Source organism: Leguminivora glycinivorella, chromosome 6 (assembly GCF_023078275.1).
Source record: "Leguminivora glycinivorella isolate SPB_JAAS2020 chromosome 6, LegGlyc_1.1, whole genome shotgun sequence".
Taxonomy (NCBI): Eukaryota; Metazoa; Arthropoda; class Insecta; order Lepidoptera; family Tortricidae; genus Leguminivora; species Leguminivora glycinivorella.
In genome coordinates this window covers 10,632,971-10,651,265 of record NC_062976.1, presented here as the reverse complement: position 1 = coordinate 10,651,265, position 18,295 = coordinate 10,632,971, and the positions used below count along the sequence as shown (strand labels likewise).

The following is an 18,295-nucleotide window of genomic DNA, read 5'->3' as shown; positions in this document are numbered from 1 at the left end:
CCTACTACAGGATGCAGTTGTCAAAGCGGACCCCAGGCTCCCATGAGCTGTGGCGAATACCTGGGAAAACGCAAGAAGGATGATGATATGTGTACCTACTACAAGATGTACGTGCTGGATGGCTATATCCCTTCCCATGTTCAGAGACTTCAAATAAGGCCAGAAGTCAAGGTATGATTTTGCATTTTGTGTTGCCTTGTTCTGTTTTGTCTGTGAGCAGCAGCAGAAGTTGAACCCTCTAAGACTACAGCTAATCCAAAGAGATCTTACCTGATATAAAAGCGGAATCTCCATGTGTGAACACGTCTCGAACTATCTTCTTGTCCGAAGCTGCTTTATCGGCGTAACCAAGGAATGCTCTTGAGGGGTTGTTGGGCTGGATTTTACCGATGAACACTCCTGGCTCGTTTGGTTTGGCCAACTATAGAAAGAAAATCAGATGTTTATTACATATTACAAAAAAAAACGATGTTGGATGCAGTCAGTTCATTATGTCGAAAAAGTATATAACTTTGTAAAGCGGTGAACAGGAGATCGAGACATTCAAGACTGATGGAAAAGAAGAGAGAGTTTTAAGAGTTTTAAAGAAGCATTGAACCATTATTTCGATCAATATATTTGCAATACGTATTTATGTAGTTGCACTTGCACTGATTGCCTTCCTTGAAACCTCACCTGACATAAACCTCGGGAGTTCCTGATGGGTTCTCCAGTTTCTTGGTCAACCTTCAGAATAGCAATGGGATATACTGCCGGTATAATCCTGGATACAAATCCAATTGCTCCAGTCTTATTATTTATATTCACTGAAAGCAGACAATAATTCAAATTTAATTGAGTTTTCTATAGATGCAACTATCTTGAATGTCTACTTTTACGAATAAGACAGTAATAAATTGGGTTTTCTAAATGTATTCCTTACCTATATTGGCATTTCCTTCAGTGGCACCATAGAACTCGACAACCCTCTTTATGTTAAATCGAGTAACAAATTCCGTCCATATCTGCAAAAAGCAAAAACAATTCTGTTGCTTTAGTTTAATCCCTAAAATATATGGTAATAATGAAAAATATGGGTATGAATCCAAATCGTCTTATACCATGATAGAAATATCAATTTGCTAATAGGCAAAAGCCAAATAAGATTAGCAACAATTTGTTACTTAAGTACCTATAGGTACAGATACACATTGCTAACTGGGTAGTATTTTTTGCACGAAAATTTACTTACAGCAGGTCTCATTCCGTTACCGTAGACACGGCGGACTTTATGCTGCCTGTCAGTAGGCGCTGGTGGAGTGGACAAGATGTACCGACACATTTCACCGATGTAATGGGCTGCCTGAAATACAATACAAATACATTCGTAAAGATATTCGCAAGTACTTAAATGAAGACCAAGGCAACGATCTAAGAAAACCATCAGCGATCTAAACCAGAAACCATAATGACCCAAGTCATTTTACATCGTGAAATACTTATCTGAGCGAATAATATAACTACTTACGGTGGCATTATATTTGATGCAATCCGGGAAATAAGCAGAAGCCGAGAACTTAGTTCTCAACACTATGGTACATCCGAAGATCAAGGCCTGGCCCATAGTAATGCAGCCTCCCGCTGAGTGGTACAGGGGCATTGGGCAGTAGATAATATCCTTACTGCTCAGTCCACCGAGATAATGAATGCCGGATGCCATGAATGTCATTCTGAAAAAGAAAAATATTTATTTAAGAGCTTTGTCAAATAATGGTTACCACAATAGGTACTAATTTAACCCGGCAGCAATGATGTCAAACCGGTACCTTTATTTTTTAAGTTGTCACTCAAATTATGGTAGAAGTCCGAGGTCTCGTCATTGTTCCACGTTGGTAACATGTCATCTTTAAAAACTTACTACGTCTTTATATAGATACCTACTCTTTAGCTCTGCAGAAGAGGTTTTGCGGTACCTTACTTTACTATCTACCGGATAGTAGTACGGTGAGCTCAAGGATGTTTAGGTGTCTTTGTTATTTCAAAATATATTTATGTAAAATTGTAAAAAAAAAACAATACAAAGCTAAGCTGGTACGCTTGTATAATTATGTTGGTAGCATTTAAAATAAAGGAAATATATCTGGGCTGTTAGGATTGATTACCTCGACGAAGAAATAACAGCAGCTTTCGGCAGGCCGGTAGTTCCAGATGTATAGATATACAGCATCTTGCCGTTGAACCCGTCACCGTCGGAGAACGTCCAGGGTGCCGGAGGAGTGGTCTCCATCATCGCCGTGAAGTCGTTTTCGGATTCCACCACCCTCACGACGTCGCCGGACGTGTTGAGTGGTCGACGGGTGTACTTCAACAGCTTTATGGACGGATCGAGCTCCTTTGCTATGTCGTTGATGGCTGGAAGTAAAAGTTTTCGTGAGATTTTGACTATAATTGTGCATAACAGGAATGCGTTGGATACAAATACGGAATACTCCTAAAAATAGTCACAAAATGATAAATTTACGACCGAAAAATATTGATTGTATCTTGGATGGCAAAATACTGATGGCTTGACGAGCTTCACGAGTCCACGAGCTGGCAGACCTCGTCGACGATGGCGATTGGCGGGATAACTTTGTTCTCCTTTTTGAGAAGTTGACCGGATTTAGCACTAGAGTGAGACTAGACTAGACTAGACTGTGTGTGTGTGTGTGTGTGTGTGTGTGTGTGTAAGCAGTGAGCAGTGAGACACATTTGGATCTGAAACTAACCTGGCTCAAACTCGCTCCCATAAATGACGACATTACAATCAGCGATCTTGATAGAGTGTATCAACGCTGTGCCGGTCTGATTGGTGTTGATGAGAGGGGACACGGCTCCCAGGCGGGCAACTCCCAGCCACGTGCTCGGCATATCAGGACAGTTGTTCATCATAACTGCCACTACATCTCTCGACTTCACGCCCTGCGCCTTAAGGACCGCTGATACGCGTAAGCTGAACTCCTCGACCTAGAAAAAAGCTTGTTATAGTATGCTCTACGATAATTAAGAAACTGGTTCTTATCTCACGGTTGACATTGAACTATCCTAGGTGTTTTAAAAAATGTTTATACAGAACTTTCGGAGCTGATTCTATATGCATACTTGCAACGTATCTGGAGGTCAAGTACACTAGGCTCATCAGGAAGAGTATAGATAATATTACATATATTAATTCAGTATATTCCAAATGTGGACTGTGGTTTACTCAATACTACATTTTCAAAACTTTTTCGAACAATATACCTACATTACCTACCTATCTGAAGACGTTGGAGTGCTCTTTATTTCCTCGAAGTTATATTGTTCTACCGAATCCTTTCTTTAGGAAGGTGTATTTACCCGGCAAATTAACGAATACATAATTCATGTCAAAATCGCTCTCATTCACCAGTACCTACTGTGGTTTCTGTTTTTTTTTTACTATAACCCAAGGTTTTTGAGTAGTTCTGCACATATTCAAAGGCACAATATGCACGAGTAATTAACACCTATGGATATGTCAAGGCTGAGTTTTATTGTTAGTTGTCACTGACTCGTTAATGGCACGTCACGACACGTACCTGTTGAAAGGTCCACGTTTCATCTTCGAAGAGGAAGCAGGCTTTGTTCGGATGTTTCTTTACGAGCTGGTGGAAGATATCGGGCATCACCCAATTCCTCTTAGTGAACCTTCTGTACAGCCGCAAGATTTTTATGTAGCAGAATAAGGCTCTGAAATATAAAAAGAAATAGTCATTCATGTGATTTTGACGACAACTCCATGGAAGAGATCGAATGGAAGAGTATCACGTAGACCACGACCAGCATCGCCAGCGCCAGGACTACGAGGCTCGTTCCAAAAGACCCACATGACCTAGCATGCAACTCTATGAAACGAAGTGCAAATACATATGTGGATTAGCTAAATAATTACAAAATAGGTAGGTACTAACGAGAAATCCCTCTTCGCCGTCCTCAGAGCGATGTAGATCCATCTCCAATGGAAGAGTATGACGTAGACTACCACAAGTATGGCTAGAACTATGAGGCTCGTCTGCCAATCTTGGAAGACCCACGTGACAGTGCAGGCAGCCACGACGACGCCTAAAGCGAGCACCGTGGCTATGATCCGACCCCATGGTGTGGGTTCGTCGGATATGAGATGATTCTCTCCGGTTTCTAGATCGTTACCATTCAGTTGTACCTGAAACAAAAAACGCCTAGTTTATGGAGCTTTCTTGAAGCTTAGCAAGAAGGTACCTACTTACAGTACTACAATCTACATTAACTTAACACTAACACCGTTTTCACGACAGGTGGTCAAAGATGAAATTGATGTTTCGCTCCGAATAAAATTTCAGATCAAGTAATTTTTCTTACATTTCACGTTGCATGGTTATCCATGAAATATCTTTTTTGTATTCTTACTAACTATTCATGGCACCACCGTGCACCGTACACATAAAAAAAACTCATTTCGAGTTCTTTCTAAATGCACGCTGAGTCTAAAAATGTTGAAAACGGTAAAAATTCACGAAAAACTTTAAATTGCAAATAACTTTTACTGGGGCCATGTTAGGTTGGTTGGAAACCTCTTGGGCTGGTCTACCTCCAGCACAGAGAACCTCCTATAGAGTAGCAATCTTGTATATTTTGTTCGCGATACGAGTCACCAGTGCCAGGGGTGTGAGGAGCGGGCGGGGAATGTGTTAAGCGGGCTGTGATTGGCCGTTTCAAGGACGGCGGGCAGTCGCGCCAGATGAAAGGGACTGTCCCTCTACTGACGCGTAAGTGGCCAATGTAAGTTGACCTATGCCGGCTCTGAATAAATTATAAATATGACTTTTATGTGGAATGTAATGACGTCAGTTTTTAAATTTGAGCTTCTTGTTACCTTTGCACACCATTTCACACTACAGGTGGACATCTTTAAGACATCAAAATACCCTTTTTCAATTTTTTTACTGCGAAAAACACGCGCTGCTTTCGGGTCTGTTACTTGGTCGCTACTGATCGGGCACGGCGAGCGCCCGCGCTTAATATCAGTGCAAATACTAGGAAGGCTGGCGACCGCGAGTCGTCTTGTAATGGATGTCTATAGGGGTTGGTCTGTGACCTCCAGTGTCGCTGTGGTTTTGGGACAGCCTGATGTATATGAGACAATGAATTTTATCGTCGTTTTAAAGTTTATCGAAATCCTTAAATATACCATGTGACTGTGATTAAGTCTAATATAATCAATAAAATACTAATAAGTCAGCTCGAAACATCAAATTTACGACAGCGACACTCAAACATCCTTTCAATACAAAATACGCTATTAAATAGGCATCATTTATTGAAGTGTGAACAACTTGGTTTAAATAGACTTGTAGTCTGGACAGCGGACACCGAAGCCATCGATGTTGGCAACTTGCGCAATTTTTTTTTCTGTCACTCTAAATGTGTTTTCACATTATCCGATCCGATATCGGATGTAGGACCGATATCCCAAACATTACAGGCGCCATCTTGGATTTTTTCCTTTGAAATCCTTTCCTCCATCAGATATCGGATCGGATAATGTGAAAACAGAGTAAAAGCAATTAGAGCTCTGAGACTACAAATTACAATATTTCTTGTATTTATGCATGTATTTATACACTCTCTGACGCACAAATAATTCCTAACGATTCCAGAGATTCCAAAATGTTGTAGCTAAACCGCTATCTGCACATAAATTATACAGAACGTGTGAGGAAAAATAAATGTCATGTATCAAGATTTGATTAATTATATCACATCAAAATCTACCTATGGAATAAAAAAAAAATGGTAAATAGGTTTAATTTTTGATGGTCCATCTATCATATCGGGGACCTCATAAGATTACGTAACTATTACCTTTTTGATGATTACCACAAACGAAAACTGAAAACACGAAAAAAAATATTCTATTCGTGTTTTCAGATCAAAAATGTTATCTCTCCAATACATAAGTACCTATTACCCACATGGTTTAACAGAGATGATTATCGGTAATATCGCATACGATCGAATAATACCGCCCATTATCTTTCACCACATATTAATGCTTTTATTATTTACGATTTGTGATTATGCGAAACCATGTAATATTTAGTTGACGAACATTATCATACATGTATACAATACACCTACACAAGGTACCTATACATTCATTTCTCAGGAACGGTCATTTTAGAAATGATATTCATTATCATTATAATGTAGTCTATCAACTCTCAGAGGGCCTACCGCAAAAAAAAACGCTAATAAAAATTCTACTATCTGATATATACCTACCTACATACTAGCCCCCTTTTTAATAAACGTAGTCTAAAGTTATCAAGCCGATAATAGTTATTTGTTATACAAGGGGGCAAAGTTGTATTTTAACGCCGAGTGTGGAGTTGAAAAACGAGCAAGTGAAAGGATTCTATAGTTGAACCACGAGCGAAGCGAGTGGTTCGAGAATAGAATCCTGAACTTGCGAGTTTTTTACCACACGAGAAGTAAAATACATTTGCACCCGAGTGTAACACAAAACTTTTCCCCTCACTATAGCGAGGAAACTACAACGCAAAAAATGCGTTTATCACTGCTTCCAGTAGTTCCACACTCCACAGGTGGTAAATCATCTTTATTACTAGATTCATCTACTTTTATAAATTTTAAAGCAGTTAATTTGACTTTATTCAAGGTCAAATTACTTTACCCACTAGTGGAAAAAATGTGTTTTTACCCGCTGGTATTAAAGGACAAAACACGTGTTTCCGAGCTAGTGAGGGGAAAAGTACGTTTGTCCCTTGGGTAAGAGTATAAACAAAACAAAACTAGTGCGGGTCCGTATTCGCTTATTTATAATTATAATGCAAAAACTCGACGTTTGTACATGGATATGGAATTATATATTTTTTCGCGTAAATAATAAAAATCCACATTTTCTAAGTCAGAATACGATACCGAATGTGCCCTTAAACGGATCCTCACTATTTTTGTTACCTACGCACTGTAGATATATAATGCAATGAGCAAATCATAGAGAATATTCATTTACGTTTTTCGCAGTAACGTATTTCTTGTTACCTCTTTCAGATGGATTCCATTAGTCTTGTTCATATTGCTGTCGACAATCGCCTCTGTGCTCGACATGGTGGCGAGTCACAGTTCTTCGCACTTTTCCGGATATAGCAATTCTAACTATGCATTGGAAAAGCGTATTGTTTAGATCCCGGTGAGCACTGAAACAAAAAATATTTTATTTTTTTACATATTTTAGATAATTGGTGATTTAATATTTATAATTATATTTTTTATATAATAGTAATAGCCTCACTAGTCGTACCTTGAATATTATTTAAGTACGTGCAATGTTCAATACGACGAGAACCCAAGTAGATATATGTAGTCTATGTAGATACCTACTCGTATATATTATATCAGCCAAAAAAATGCTGTTAGTATTTCAGCTATCTTTTAAAGTTGAGTAAAAAAATCTTGTTTATAGGTACTCGAATCGAGTATTGACCTCAAGAGCTCTACACATCTTCTAAAGTCTCTGAACTTGTCTAATACGTAATACGTATAGGTAATACCTACGTCCAGTAGGTACGTAGGACGTCTCGTTTTCACTTGTTACTGGGAACATTCTACAGTTGATTGACATTCTTATCATACAGACAGAGTGGGGCCTGTAACAAAGGCGAAGAATTGAACTCTAGGCTATTCTCCTTATACTGATCAACATTTGTTCGGCGACTTTTAAAAATAACTTGTATTTTGATTTTTATCACCCTTGAAAGTTTTTTCTAAGAGGTAATGTATTGCGAATTCTGTTAAGTCTAAAGTGTGACAGACAACGTCAATGACAACAATAATGGCGTACATTGAAGCTAATATTTATTTTGTATGAAAAATTAAAAATTTAAAGACTTCATAATTTTTAAAAGTCACTGAACAAATGTTGATCAGTATAAGGAGAATAGCCTACAGTTCAATTCTTCGCCTTTGTTACAGGTCCCACTCTGTATATTAATACTTAGTTAATTATTAATACACATGCATTAAACGTCCTAGTGCGCGACATGTCAAAAAATATTTATTTGCAATGCTCCCTGATATTATGTTCATTTATATAAGTACATCTACGCGATAAATAGTTGACCTTGACCAACTCGAAATTTAACAAAATGAAATAAAATGTCAGTCAATTGGAACGCAGGTAACTGTAAAGCATTTTAGGACCACCGCCTAATAGGAACAGATGTTATCTGAGTATAATTTAGGGAAACACTGAAAAACCGATCATTCTGATTTATGATTATGATAAAGCGAATTCTTTTTGTGCCCAATCACGTTGATCCAGTCCAGCGCCGGATCTAGACTTTTTTCGACGGGCGGCAAAATCTAAACAACACGAATCTGGCGCCCTCTCGGATTCGACGCCCGGGGCATGGATGGACCCGTGATTCGGCCCTGATCCAGTAGGTAGTAGTTTCATTTCAACATGAAGATTTTGAAGCGTACCTACCGTGAAAAACATGAATGAAAAAAAGATGTACTTAAGATGCGATAAATGCATTTCACCGTGTTTAACGGGTCATGTAGCTGTTTTACTATATTAAACGGGATTTATTTAGCAGGTAACCTGCATTCAAGGTGGCCTTAAATGGCCTTAATAATCTGAAGGTCACATATGAAGGGAGGCGCCGATGACGTACAATAACATTAGAGATTTGAGTGAAAGGAACGGGGGTCGACAACCTATCCACCATAACATTTCACCGTCAAGTGCCAGCAAAAGAATTGACGACTTTCTCATAATCATAAAACTCATTAATTTGCGCCTGGCTTTGGCGGAATATAATGCGTAATAATTCATGATACCTATCTATTTCAAATAATTTTCCTGTATTTTAGCAGTTTACGTTCGGCGCTGTACTAACTTGTTGCCTAATATTTTTTTATTCAATCGAAGAATGAACATGTACTTAGTGCTATCAGGTGGATCGTATGCTTGTTTGCCACCGAGATATTATCAAAATGTATGGGCATGTACAAAGGTACGTATTATTTTGGTGTAGTAAGGACTAGGTACCGTTTGTGGTAGGAATCTACATTATATCCTGATATTCCCGAATACTATTTAAGTAAGACTAAGATACTGACAAAATAATTTACTCATTTTTTTTTAGTATACCCTCAATGCTACGCTAGCTAGTTACAAAAACAAAACATTTGGCCAACAATTGTCCCATAAAACCTAAGAACGATGCTAAATCAATTTTAAAGCCATTGAGAGCGTTAACATTATTTTGTATTTTCAGGGACCTCAAAAAGATTCGTGCTTAATAACTCAAGTGCGTGTCGATCTAGACTAACTACTTTAACTTTAACTAGGTTATAACTACGCATAAGTATCAGGTAAGTACTCGTAGGTTCCTATTCCTACTTACTCAATTCGTTTTCAACTGGTAGTTAAGTAGTTACCAATTTACCTACCCGTTTTTAGGGTTCCGTAGTCAACTAGGAAACCTTATAGTTTCGCCATGTCTACAGTGGGCAGTTCTCAGGAGGCGCGTTTTTACGTGTCCAATGCAAAAAACGTCAAAACGGACTGTTCTAAAAATCTGAATTAATTCAGGCATAATCTTTAGCCTCTGTTCTATTTGGTACACTATAAAATGATTTATTTATTATATGTATAATATAAGTAATAAAATATTTAATGCGGAAAATGACCTTCGGTGGGCATGTCCCGCACCCAGAATATGCAAAACAAAAAATCATAACTCAAGATGGAGTTGTTAATCGCAGTTGTTATAGATATTCACGTATAAGGTATTAGTTACCCTATCATATTTTCTGTATAAAAATAATATGTCAGCTAAACTCATCGAGCAAAGACAAATTTACCATGTGTCCCGGGCTAGTGACTGATTTCGGTGTAATTTTTTAAACATGACAGAACTCTTACAAATTAGTAGATTAGATTAGGGACATAGTGGCACAAATATAGTTAGTTTTAGCTATGTTTTAACCATTCAGTGTAGAGGAGATCAAGTACCGTTTTATAAAGGGGACTTTTTGAAGGTTTCTCAATCGTTCGCAGGGTTTGGTCCCATGTTTTTTTACCATTCGGTGGATCAATTTACTCCCATAGTTTAAGTGCATTTGTCGTTATGTACGGTACTAATAAATCCTTTAAGGCTGCTTTCAAAAAAAACGTCAAAAAAATGTAAAATTGATAGTTTTAGTCGGTGAAATACTACACTTTCCTTTATCCAATAGATTTATTTAATTCAAGTTCCAGTTAGAGCATCTTATTATCTTGATTTTTATAAGACTGGATTTTTGAAAACTAACTCATTAAATTAATTATGAATTTTTCTCTAATGCACGTTTAGAAAAACGCACGTATAGAGCTGAATCAGTCGATCTTATTTGTAAAATTTGGACAATTTTGAATATTAAAACGGGTAAATTTATAATTCGTATATCCTGTACCACAATCATTTCAGACTAGATTTTTATTTTAAGTTTTTGAAAAAGAGTAAACTAGCCTAAGGCGAATTCAATTTTTTTCAGAAATTACCTAAAATTAAGTGACAATTTCTTTGAAAATCTACATCACATCGAAGTAAATTTTGTACTAAATTAATCTGCAACGTTTACTTAAATTGCTGTTATGCCTTAGTGATTATAAATTGCTATTATTGATTTTTGCCAATTTTTTGAAAACGAGCCTTCACCGGTACAATTATTACCACTTTTGGACATTTTCTCATATTTTGTTAGACCAAGTAGAAAATGTCCTATAATGTGATATATATTTATAAACTACTCGCAAAGCCCTTTAATTTGATACCACACACGGTATGATCGAACGCTCGGTTGCGATTTCACTATTTTTAACACGAAAGCCCTCTTAAAGTATGTTATTACGTCATTATGACACCTCCTCTGTATCATGCAAGCTATTGCAGTTATCTCCAAAAAAGCTATAAAATTTGATATCAGTGGAGTTGATTTCCGTGGTTTCGGTGGATTTTTTCACCACCGATATCAAAAAAAGTGACCACCGACTTCGATTGCCACGTTGTAAACTGATTAAATGTCCATTATTTTCTAACATTTCATACTTAAATAGTACGATATACTTTGTAAAAACTAATAACTAGGTTTCTAAGCAAATTAAGCCATACTATGGGTGCAAAATTCTCTACTCAATAACGACTAGCATATTACCATGTAAAATTTAGTAAAATTGCGTGATTATGAGCCTTTTTACATGACCCTTCATCGAATTAAATGAAAAATATCAATAAATTGAATAATACGTTATATATTAAGTTGATATGTGGAATAATGTGTAAAAAATTGAATTCGGTGGGGCAAATTGATTACAGTGCCCATACATAATTTCGGTGATTTTAAAATGTCAAATTTCTTACAAACTATAAGGTTCTAATGGAGGCCTCCACCACCAATATTTTTTATATTTTGGCTAGATTTTAGTAAATTGACTGACATATCAATAAAGTAGTAAATAAAAATCAGCACCGAACGTCATCCCTGAGAATCGCCCCTGTCTGTCCGTCCGTCCGTCCGTCCGCGGATAATCTCAGTAACCGTTAGCACTAGAAAGCTGAAATTTGGTACCAATATGTATATCAATCACGCCAACAAAGTGCAAAAATAAAAAATGGAAAAAAATGTTTTATTAGGGTACCCCCCCTACATGTAAAGTGGGGGCTGATATTTTTTTCATTCCAACCCCAACGTGTGATATATTGTTGGATAGGTATTTAAGAATGAATAAGGGTTTACTAAGATCGTTTTTTGATAATATTAATATTTTCGGTAATAAACGCTCCTAAAGGAAAAAAAAGGGCGTCCCCCCCCCTCTAACTTTTGAACCATATGTTTAAAAAATATGAAAAAAATCACAAAAGTAGAACTTTATAAGGACTTTCTAGGAAAATTATTTTGAACTTGGTAGGTTTAGTAGTTTTTGAGAAAAATACGGAAAACTACGGAACCCTACACTGAGCGTGGCCCGACACGCTCTTGGCCGGTTTTTTTGCAAAGAGTGGCACTGAAACTTGAGTAGTTCATGTGCTCTGCCTACCCCTTTACTTTTTTTTTCCTTTAGAAGCGATTATCTCCGAAAATATATCACACGTTGGGGTTGGAATGAAAAAAAATATCGGCCCCCACTTTACATGTAGGGGGGGTACCCTAATAAAACATTTTTTTCCATTTTTTATTTTTGACATAGTATTCATACAGTATAGTATTCATAGTATAGTATTATAGTTTTCTACATAGTATTTTTGTACTTGCACAAACACATCGGGACTATTCGGGACTTACGAGGATATAGGTCCGTAAATAAGCTGAAGTAATAAAACAAATTGTAGGTATATTTTGTTTAAAATTGCGTTAATTTTGTTCAAACGAACATGAAGAAAATTAAATATTTGTCTCGCTCCGGATGTGGTTTCTTTTGTTATGTTTGTTCCGGTTGTTTCGCGACATAAAAATAATACTTAAAAGTAAGTTTATTTAAAACAGGTACCACGAAATTATTATTTGCGTTGTCTTTTCTTGACTTCTCAACCTTAAAAAAAATACAGTCCTTAGTGACATTGTCATTAGTGACATTGTAGTATGTATGTACATGTTCCCCATAATTCATATTTTAGTTACTTAGGATGGGCTTCATGGGCTAGAGTATAAATGTAATTATGTAGTCAATTATACTTTACTATTAGGTATCTACACTCTCTCGGTAGTAGAATAAGTAAGTAATAAAAATAGATAATAGTCTTACTAAGTCATACTGTCCATACTGACATAGTCTTGCGATTTGTTTGGCTTATTATGTATCTACCTACCTATGTTTGAAACATGCTGTAATGTGTACAATACCTAAGTACTCAATTAACGTATGCGCAGTGTACATAAATACTTAACACGCTTTGTAAATTAAGCTACTCTATCATGTTTATTAACAATGTGTTGTGTACAGACGCTATTGCCACACTCGTCGCAAACAGTGGCACTGTTTAATGCTTGAGGACCTCAAGATGATTAAAAGGATGTCTTAACTACTTAACTATCAATATTGTAATAAAGAAGTACCGTCAGTTGCCAAAATCTACGCTTTGTAGCCGACATAGACTAGGTTCTGTGACTTATTTAGGATTTGTCACCCGCATTACATTAAATGACCGTAAAGTGATTAATTTAAGAAATAAAACTTTTTTGCCGCCCAAAATAAGAGCCTGCCGCCTCGGGCCATGGCCTGGTTGGCCCTAGCCTTAAATATTAAAATAGGTAAGGTACAGCGGGGCAAATCTCGACTGGGCCTCAAATGTAACTGGTCCATTTTTTCCATGTTTTACAATGTTTGCATTATTAAATAGAGTGTCCACCGGTTATTTATGGTAGGCGTGTTCAGTGGATACATGTAGAACTCAACATCATAGTGTAATAATGGAAAAAAACCGGTCAAGTGCGAGTCGGACTCGCTCACCGAGGGTTCCGTACAAATTTTCAATAGTTGAATCATCAAAATGTTATTCATAGAACTCTACAGGATTGACTAAATCCCTCAAGACTCAATTTCCCACATAACAAGTAATATTTTAATATACAATTTTATTGTTAGACGACGTCCAAATAAAATCAAGACTATTCGACTTCAATAGTTTACGACTTACGACATGTCGCAAGGACGCTCCTGAACCGACCTCATTATATCAGGAAAAACGCGATGTAGGAAATGAGCGTTCAACGTACAGCGACATCTATCGGCAAATTGAGTAAACTAATGCGCGCGAGCTAGTATGGAAGATGATTTTTATGGAAAATTGTTTATTGCGTGAACCGATTTTAACCATTTTGCCTCTATTTGAAAGCAGGTAATTTCATTGTTATTTTGTTAAAAAATACACTGTACAATAAACACCCGCAATGGCGTTGAAATTGAAAATGTAAATCTGAAAGGTTTTTTATAAATAAAATAAAAAGTTTTCAAGATACGTGTACGATTTTATTTTTCCTGTAATATTAATTATAATAGACATGTTTGGTGAAAATTTCATAAATTTATGTTATTAAACTTCGGAGATAAAGGGGGGGGGACGGTATTTTTTTTATATTTTCCTTCAAAAAACATTTTTTTTCCACAACCAAAAAATTATAACTATGGTTTTGATATGTACAATTTGAGCTCTTTCTAACGATACCCCACTTGATCTAGTTACTTGAAATTTTCAGTTTGCCCCCCTTTCATTTTGGCCATTTTCTATCATTTATATTAATTAATTTAAAATAAATATACTTTCAACTTGTAGAGGTTCACAATGTTTATAACTATTCCAAATTTCATATCGATAGCATAAGTAGTTCTCGAGATATTTAACAATGTGACAGACGGACAGACAGACGGACAGAGTCGCACCATAAGGGTTCCTGTTGTACCTTTTTGGTACGGAACCCTAAAAATGGATCAGTTACATTACAGATTTACCCCGCTGTACCTTACGCCACATATTTTGGTGTGGATATTTTTGCTATCGACTGTACTACTTGTATCATTTGTACCTACAGAAGTGTAAATTAGCCATAGCTGGGCATTAACTCGTTAATCCGTTAATCGTTAATTAACGAAGTTAACATTTCGGTTAACGGATTAACTTAAAATGTTAACGGATTCGTTAACTTCCGTTAAATTTCATCGAGTCCGTTAATCGTTAATCCAGCACCCCAAGCGGCTCGCTGCGTCGCGAATACCACGTCCTGACTGCTACTGTAAAAGCCCGTAGTACTCGTACGGCAAAACCTAGTATTTATCGGTAAAAGCAGATCCGTCGGTTATAAACAGTCTAAAGACCAATTGGCGACTTTGGATCACTTATTCGAGATCTTCTAAATCTTATTAGACGTGCTAGATCGATCACTAACCTGGGAATAGAGTGCAATCATCAGGCATGACAGACAAATCGCGCAACCGACGCATCGAGTCCGGCGGGCCTTAGATTACTCTACCAAGTTATCGTGGCCCACAGCATCGAATTGTCGTCACAAATCTCAATCTGAAGAACCGACGCACCACGATCGCGACCGCATGAATGACCCGATAATTACCAATCCGAAGTAAAACCTAGGATTTAGCCAACCAATGGCGGTAAAACCCCGAAGAGACCGTAATTATTACATTTCGGTTTTTTACCGATTGGCGTCACAGGTTTTAATGGTTTTTGGTGGATACTAAGTAAATACAAATACATAATACCTACAGTGAAGTCCTATTTTTATGACGTGTTAACGAATTATCGATTAACTTTAACTTCCGTTAAATCTACCGACATGTATCGCTTTAACGATTAACGAAGTTAACTTTTTAAGTAACGGATTAACGATTAACGAAGTTAACTATTTGATTAACGGTGCCCAGCTATGAAATTAGCTAAGTATTAGGACGTCCATTAATTTGACGACCATGTTAAATTTATGGTAATCAAATATTGTGTCAAAAGGACAACATTGTATCATTTTCGCAAGCAAACGAATTAATTTGGTTTGTTTTGTGTACCTTATTCCGCGTAACTTTGTCATATTCAAAAATAATAACAGGTATAATAAAACTACTTATATATGATGCAAAGGCAATTTTAATTTTAAAATGCCTGAAAATTTTAAGGTGAATTATTTGTTCACCATTTCATTTGAAATGTATACTTTCATACAATAATGGTTTATCATTTGGATTTATAAATTAGATAATTAGGTAACTAAAAATCATAGGTACCCATTGATACTGCGGCGGCAATATTGATCACGTAACTAAGCAAATATCATAGAAACTATGACTTTCTCTGATGCTACTCGAACTCTGCCAACGTATTAATTTTATATCTTTCAACTTTCTCAATACATAGTGGCTTTCAATCCGTCCGACAAATGCCTACTTGCCTAGTCATTCTCTGGCATTCATTGTCCGCAAGTAGGTGAAATAATGAAACATTCATATTATTGCATAACTTATGATATGATATTTTGGCTTCTATGTTAAGATATAAAAATAATTATGTAAGTTATGAATGTTATGATATTCAAAGCAATTTTTTTGAGCAGTAGGTAGGTTAGGTGGCGTGTTATTTATATATTTTTTTAAATAATATTAGGTACTTTTATATATTTTATCTGTGTATTACTATAATATAGTATTTTTTATTGTGTGTTTAGCGGTACTGGCGCTAGACTGGAAAACGTTAGGTTGAAGAAGAAGAAGATTGTGTGTTAGAAATGTTAGGGTACCGTACCAAAAAGGGACAAAAGGAACCCTTATAGTGGGGCTCTGTCCATCATCTATCTGTCTGTTACATTATTTTTCAAAGATGTTTTCATTTAAGATATATGTCAAGATTCTCTAGTATTTTTCAAAATGCTAAAAAAAGTAGAGTTAAGACAAAGTGGACGCTACCTGCTGATGAAAAGATAGCTATTGTTGACCTTTGGCATGCCTGTAGCGGGATATTGTAAAAGTGTTAGTCACATTTGGCATGATAGGACATTAGTATGCAGTATGCAACTCAGCCCTCAGGTTAAAGGCATCCCGTTAGCGGTGCGCCTTTGTGTCTTTAATAATCATAAATGTATAGTAAGTATTTAGAAATATTTATAGACTTAAAGATGAGGAATGTATGGCAAAGTACGATTTTAAGCTGCAATAGTTGTAATACCTATAGGTAGGTACCTAGAGAAGTAGGTATTTTCTCTAAAATTTGCTATATTTTGTACAGATACATTGACATTGCGTACAGATACATAAGTACAAAAAAGTACAAATTATTTTATTATTTGGCTTATGTTTATATTTTCGATGTTTTGGTAAATAAATACAGACATAATAGTACTTACCTAATTTATAACGACGTCTAAATTTAACACAAAAGTTCAGATAGTTCAAGTCCGTTGTATATACAAGTATTAAGTATAAGTACTTAACTAATACAATAGAATTGACAAATGTTATCTAATGTGGGTTCAACAAAAACACCATTTAAAGATTTTTTATAACAAGAGCCGGTCTTTTCATCTATTCCGGTTCGAGTTAAGCTTGTATCATCACACAATCAAAGCAAAGTTGCAAAGTTTAAGGTCGATTGGACAAAAAAACAAAAAACATGTTTTTTGTGCGCAAAATTTTTGTAATTTATGCAACCACGGGCAATAAGAAAAGCATCAACTCATCATTAATAATTATTGTGTCGGGTGCTTCCCCTGCAGATCTCTAAAAAATAGTTGGATTTATTAGAAAATTTAAGTGTTAAGTCGAGTTTAGACGTGCAAGTTATTGCTGCAAGTTTGGAGACAGAATTATATGCAAGAAAGAGACGCAGATTACGCAGATATGTGCCACTCACTCTTACCTACTATAGTTGCATCTCAAAACTTGCAGCAATAACTTGCTGGTCTAAACTCAGCTTTATAAAGTTACTAGCTATGATACCCGGCTTCGCTCGGGAGTTGATATGAGATTACGTGGTAGTTTAAATAAAAAAATAAACTATGACGTAAACGGTAAAAAAATTTATTGAAAACATTCTCTCATCATTTACACTACTTGTTTATAAACAACATTTTTTATTTTATTATCCGGGGTATATATATATAAATTTTTCGAATTTCCTACTCTTAAGCAAGCTACATATAGCTGACCGTGTGAAAAGCAGGATTCTTTGAGGTTGATGCCACAATATTTTAAAGTTTGCCCTTGCGCTTTGTTAATCGTGAAACTGAAGGCTAATTTAATTGGAAACTGCAATCTTTTAAATTGAAATGGCAATTCAGAAGAGATCAGTGGTATTCTAGGTATAAATACTGTGTGTCCTTTGCACTTTCCAGAAATAAGTTCAGCTTCAATGATATTATTCGATAACTGTTTTACGATCATCCTCGTTCCATTACATAGTTTTGGGGAGTTTAGATTTCTGAGTAGTAAGGTAATGGCGCCTATTAACGTGGTACTTCAGGAAGATTTCAAAAGATTCCAAAAAATTAGGGGTATCAAAGCTCGTTAACGACCACAAATATTTTTTTTATGGAAGAGTATTTATTGAACTATTAGTTTTGAAGAGTTTTTGGATCATTTTAGTTTATTATATGGCATAAAATAATTATTGAAGCCAGCATACCTAAATTTTCTATTACCGTGGTAATGAACAGGCTGCGGTTCTATTAACGCGAATTGAGATTTCATTACCGAGGGTATGAATGACAGTGT

At 36.2% G+C, this 18,295-nt stretch overlaps 1 protein-coding gene across 1 annotated transcript in view; it reads right to left on the bottom strand.

The window, feature by feature from the left end:
* The window catches only part of LOC125227322 (long-chain fatty acid transport protein 4-like), a 44,115-nt gene that overhangs the window by 1,878 nt on the left and 23,942 nt on the right, over positions 1 to 18,295 (bottom strand). Inside the window, exons 2-11 of the mRNA XM_048131607.1 lie at positions 7,084 to 7,238; positions 3,951 to 4,201; positions 3,579 to 3,729; positions 2,748 to 2,985; positions 2,142 to 2,391; positions 1,508 to 1,709; positions 1,232 to 1,342; positions 923 to 1,004; positions 676 to 806; positions 271 to 421 (exon numbers count right to left, since the gene is read on the bottom strand). Coding sequence (XP_047987564.1) covers positions 271 to 421; positions 676 to 806; positions 923 to 1,004; positions 1,232 to 1,342; positions 1,508 to 1,709; positions 2,142 to 2,391; positions 2,748 to 2,985; positions 3,579 to 3,729; positions 3,951 to 4,201; positions 7,084 to 7,149 — 1,633 coding nt within the window. The 5' untranslated portion in view covers positions 7,150 to 7,238. The remainder of the gene's footprint in view (positions 1 to 270; positions 422 to 675; positions 807 to 922; positions 1,005 to 1,231; positions 1,343 to 1,507; positions 1,710 to 2,141; positions 2,392 to 2,747; positions 2,986 to 3,578; positions 3,730 to 3,950; positions 4,202 to 7,083; positions 7,239 to 18,295) is intronic.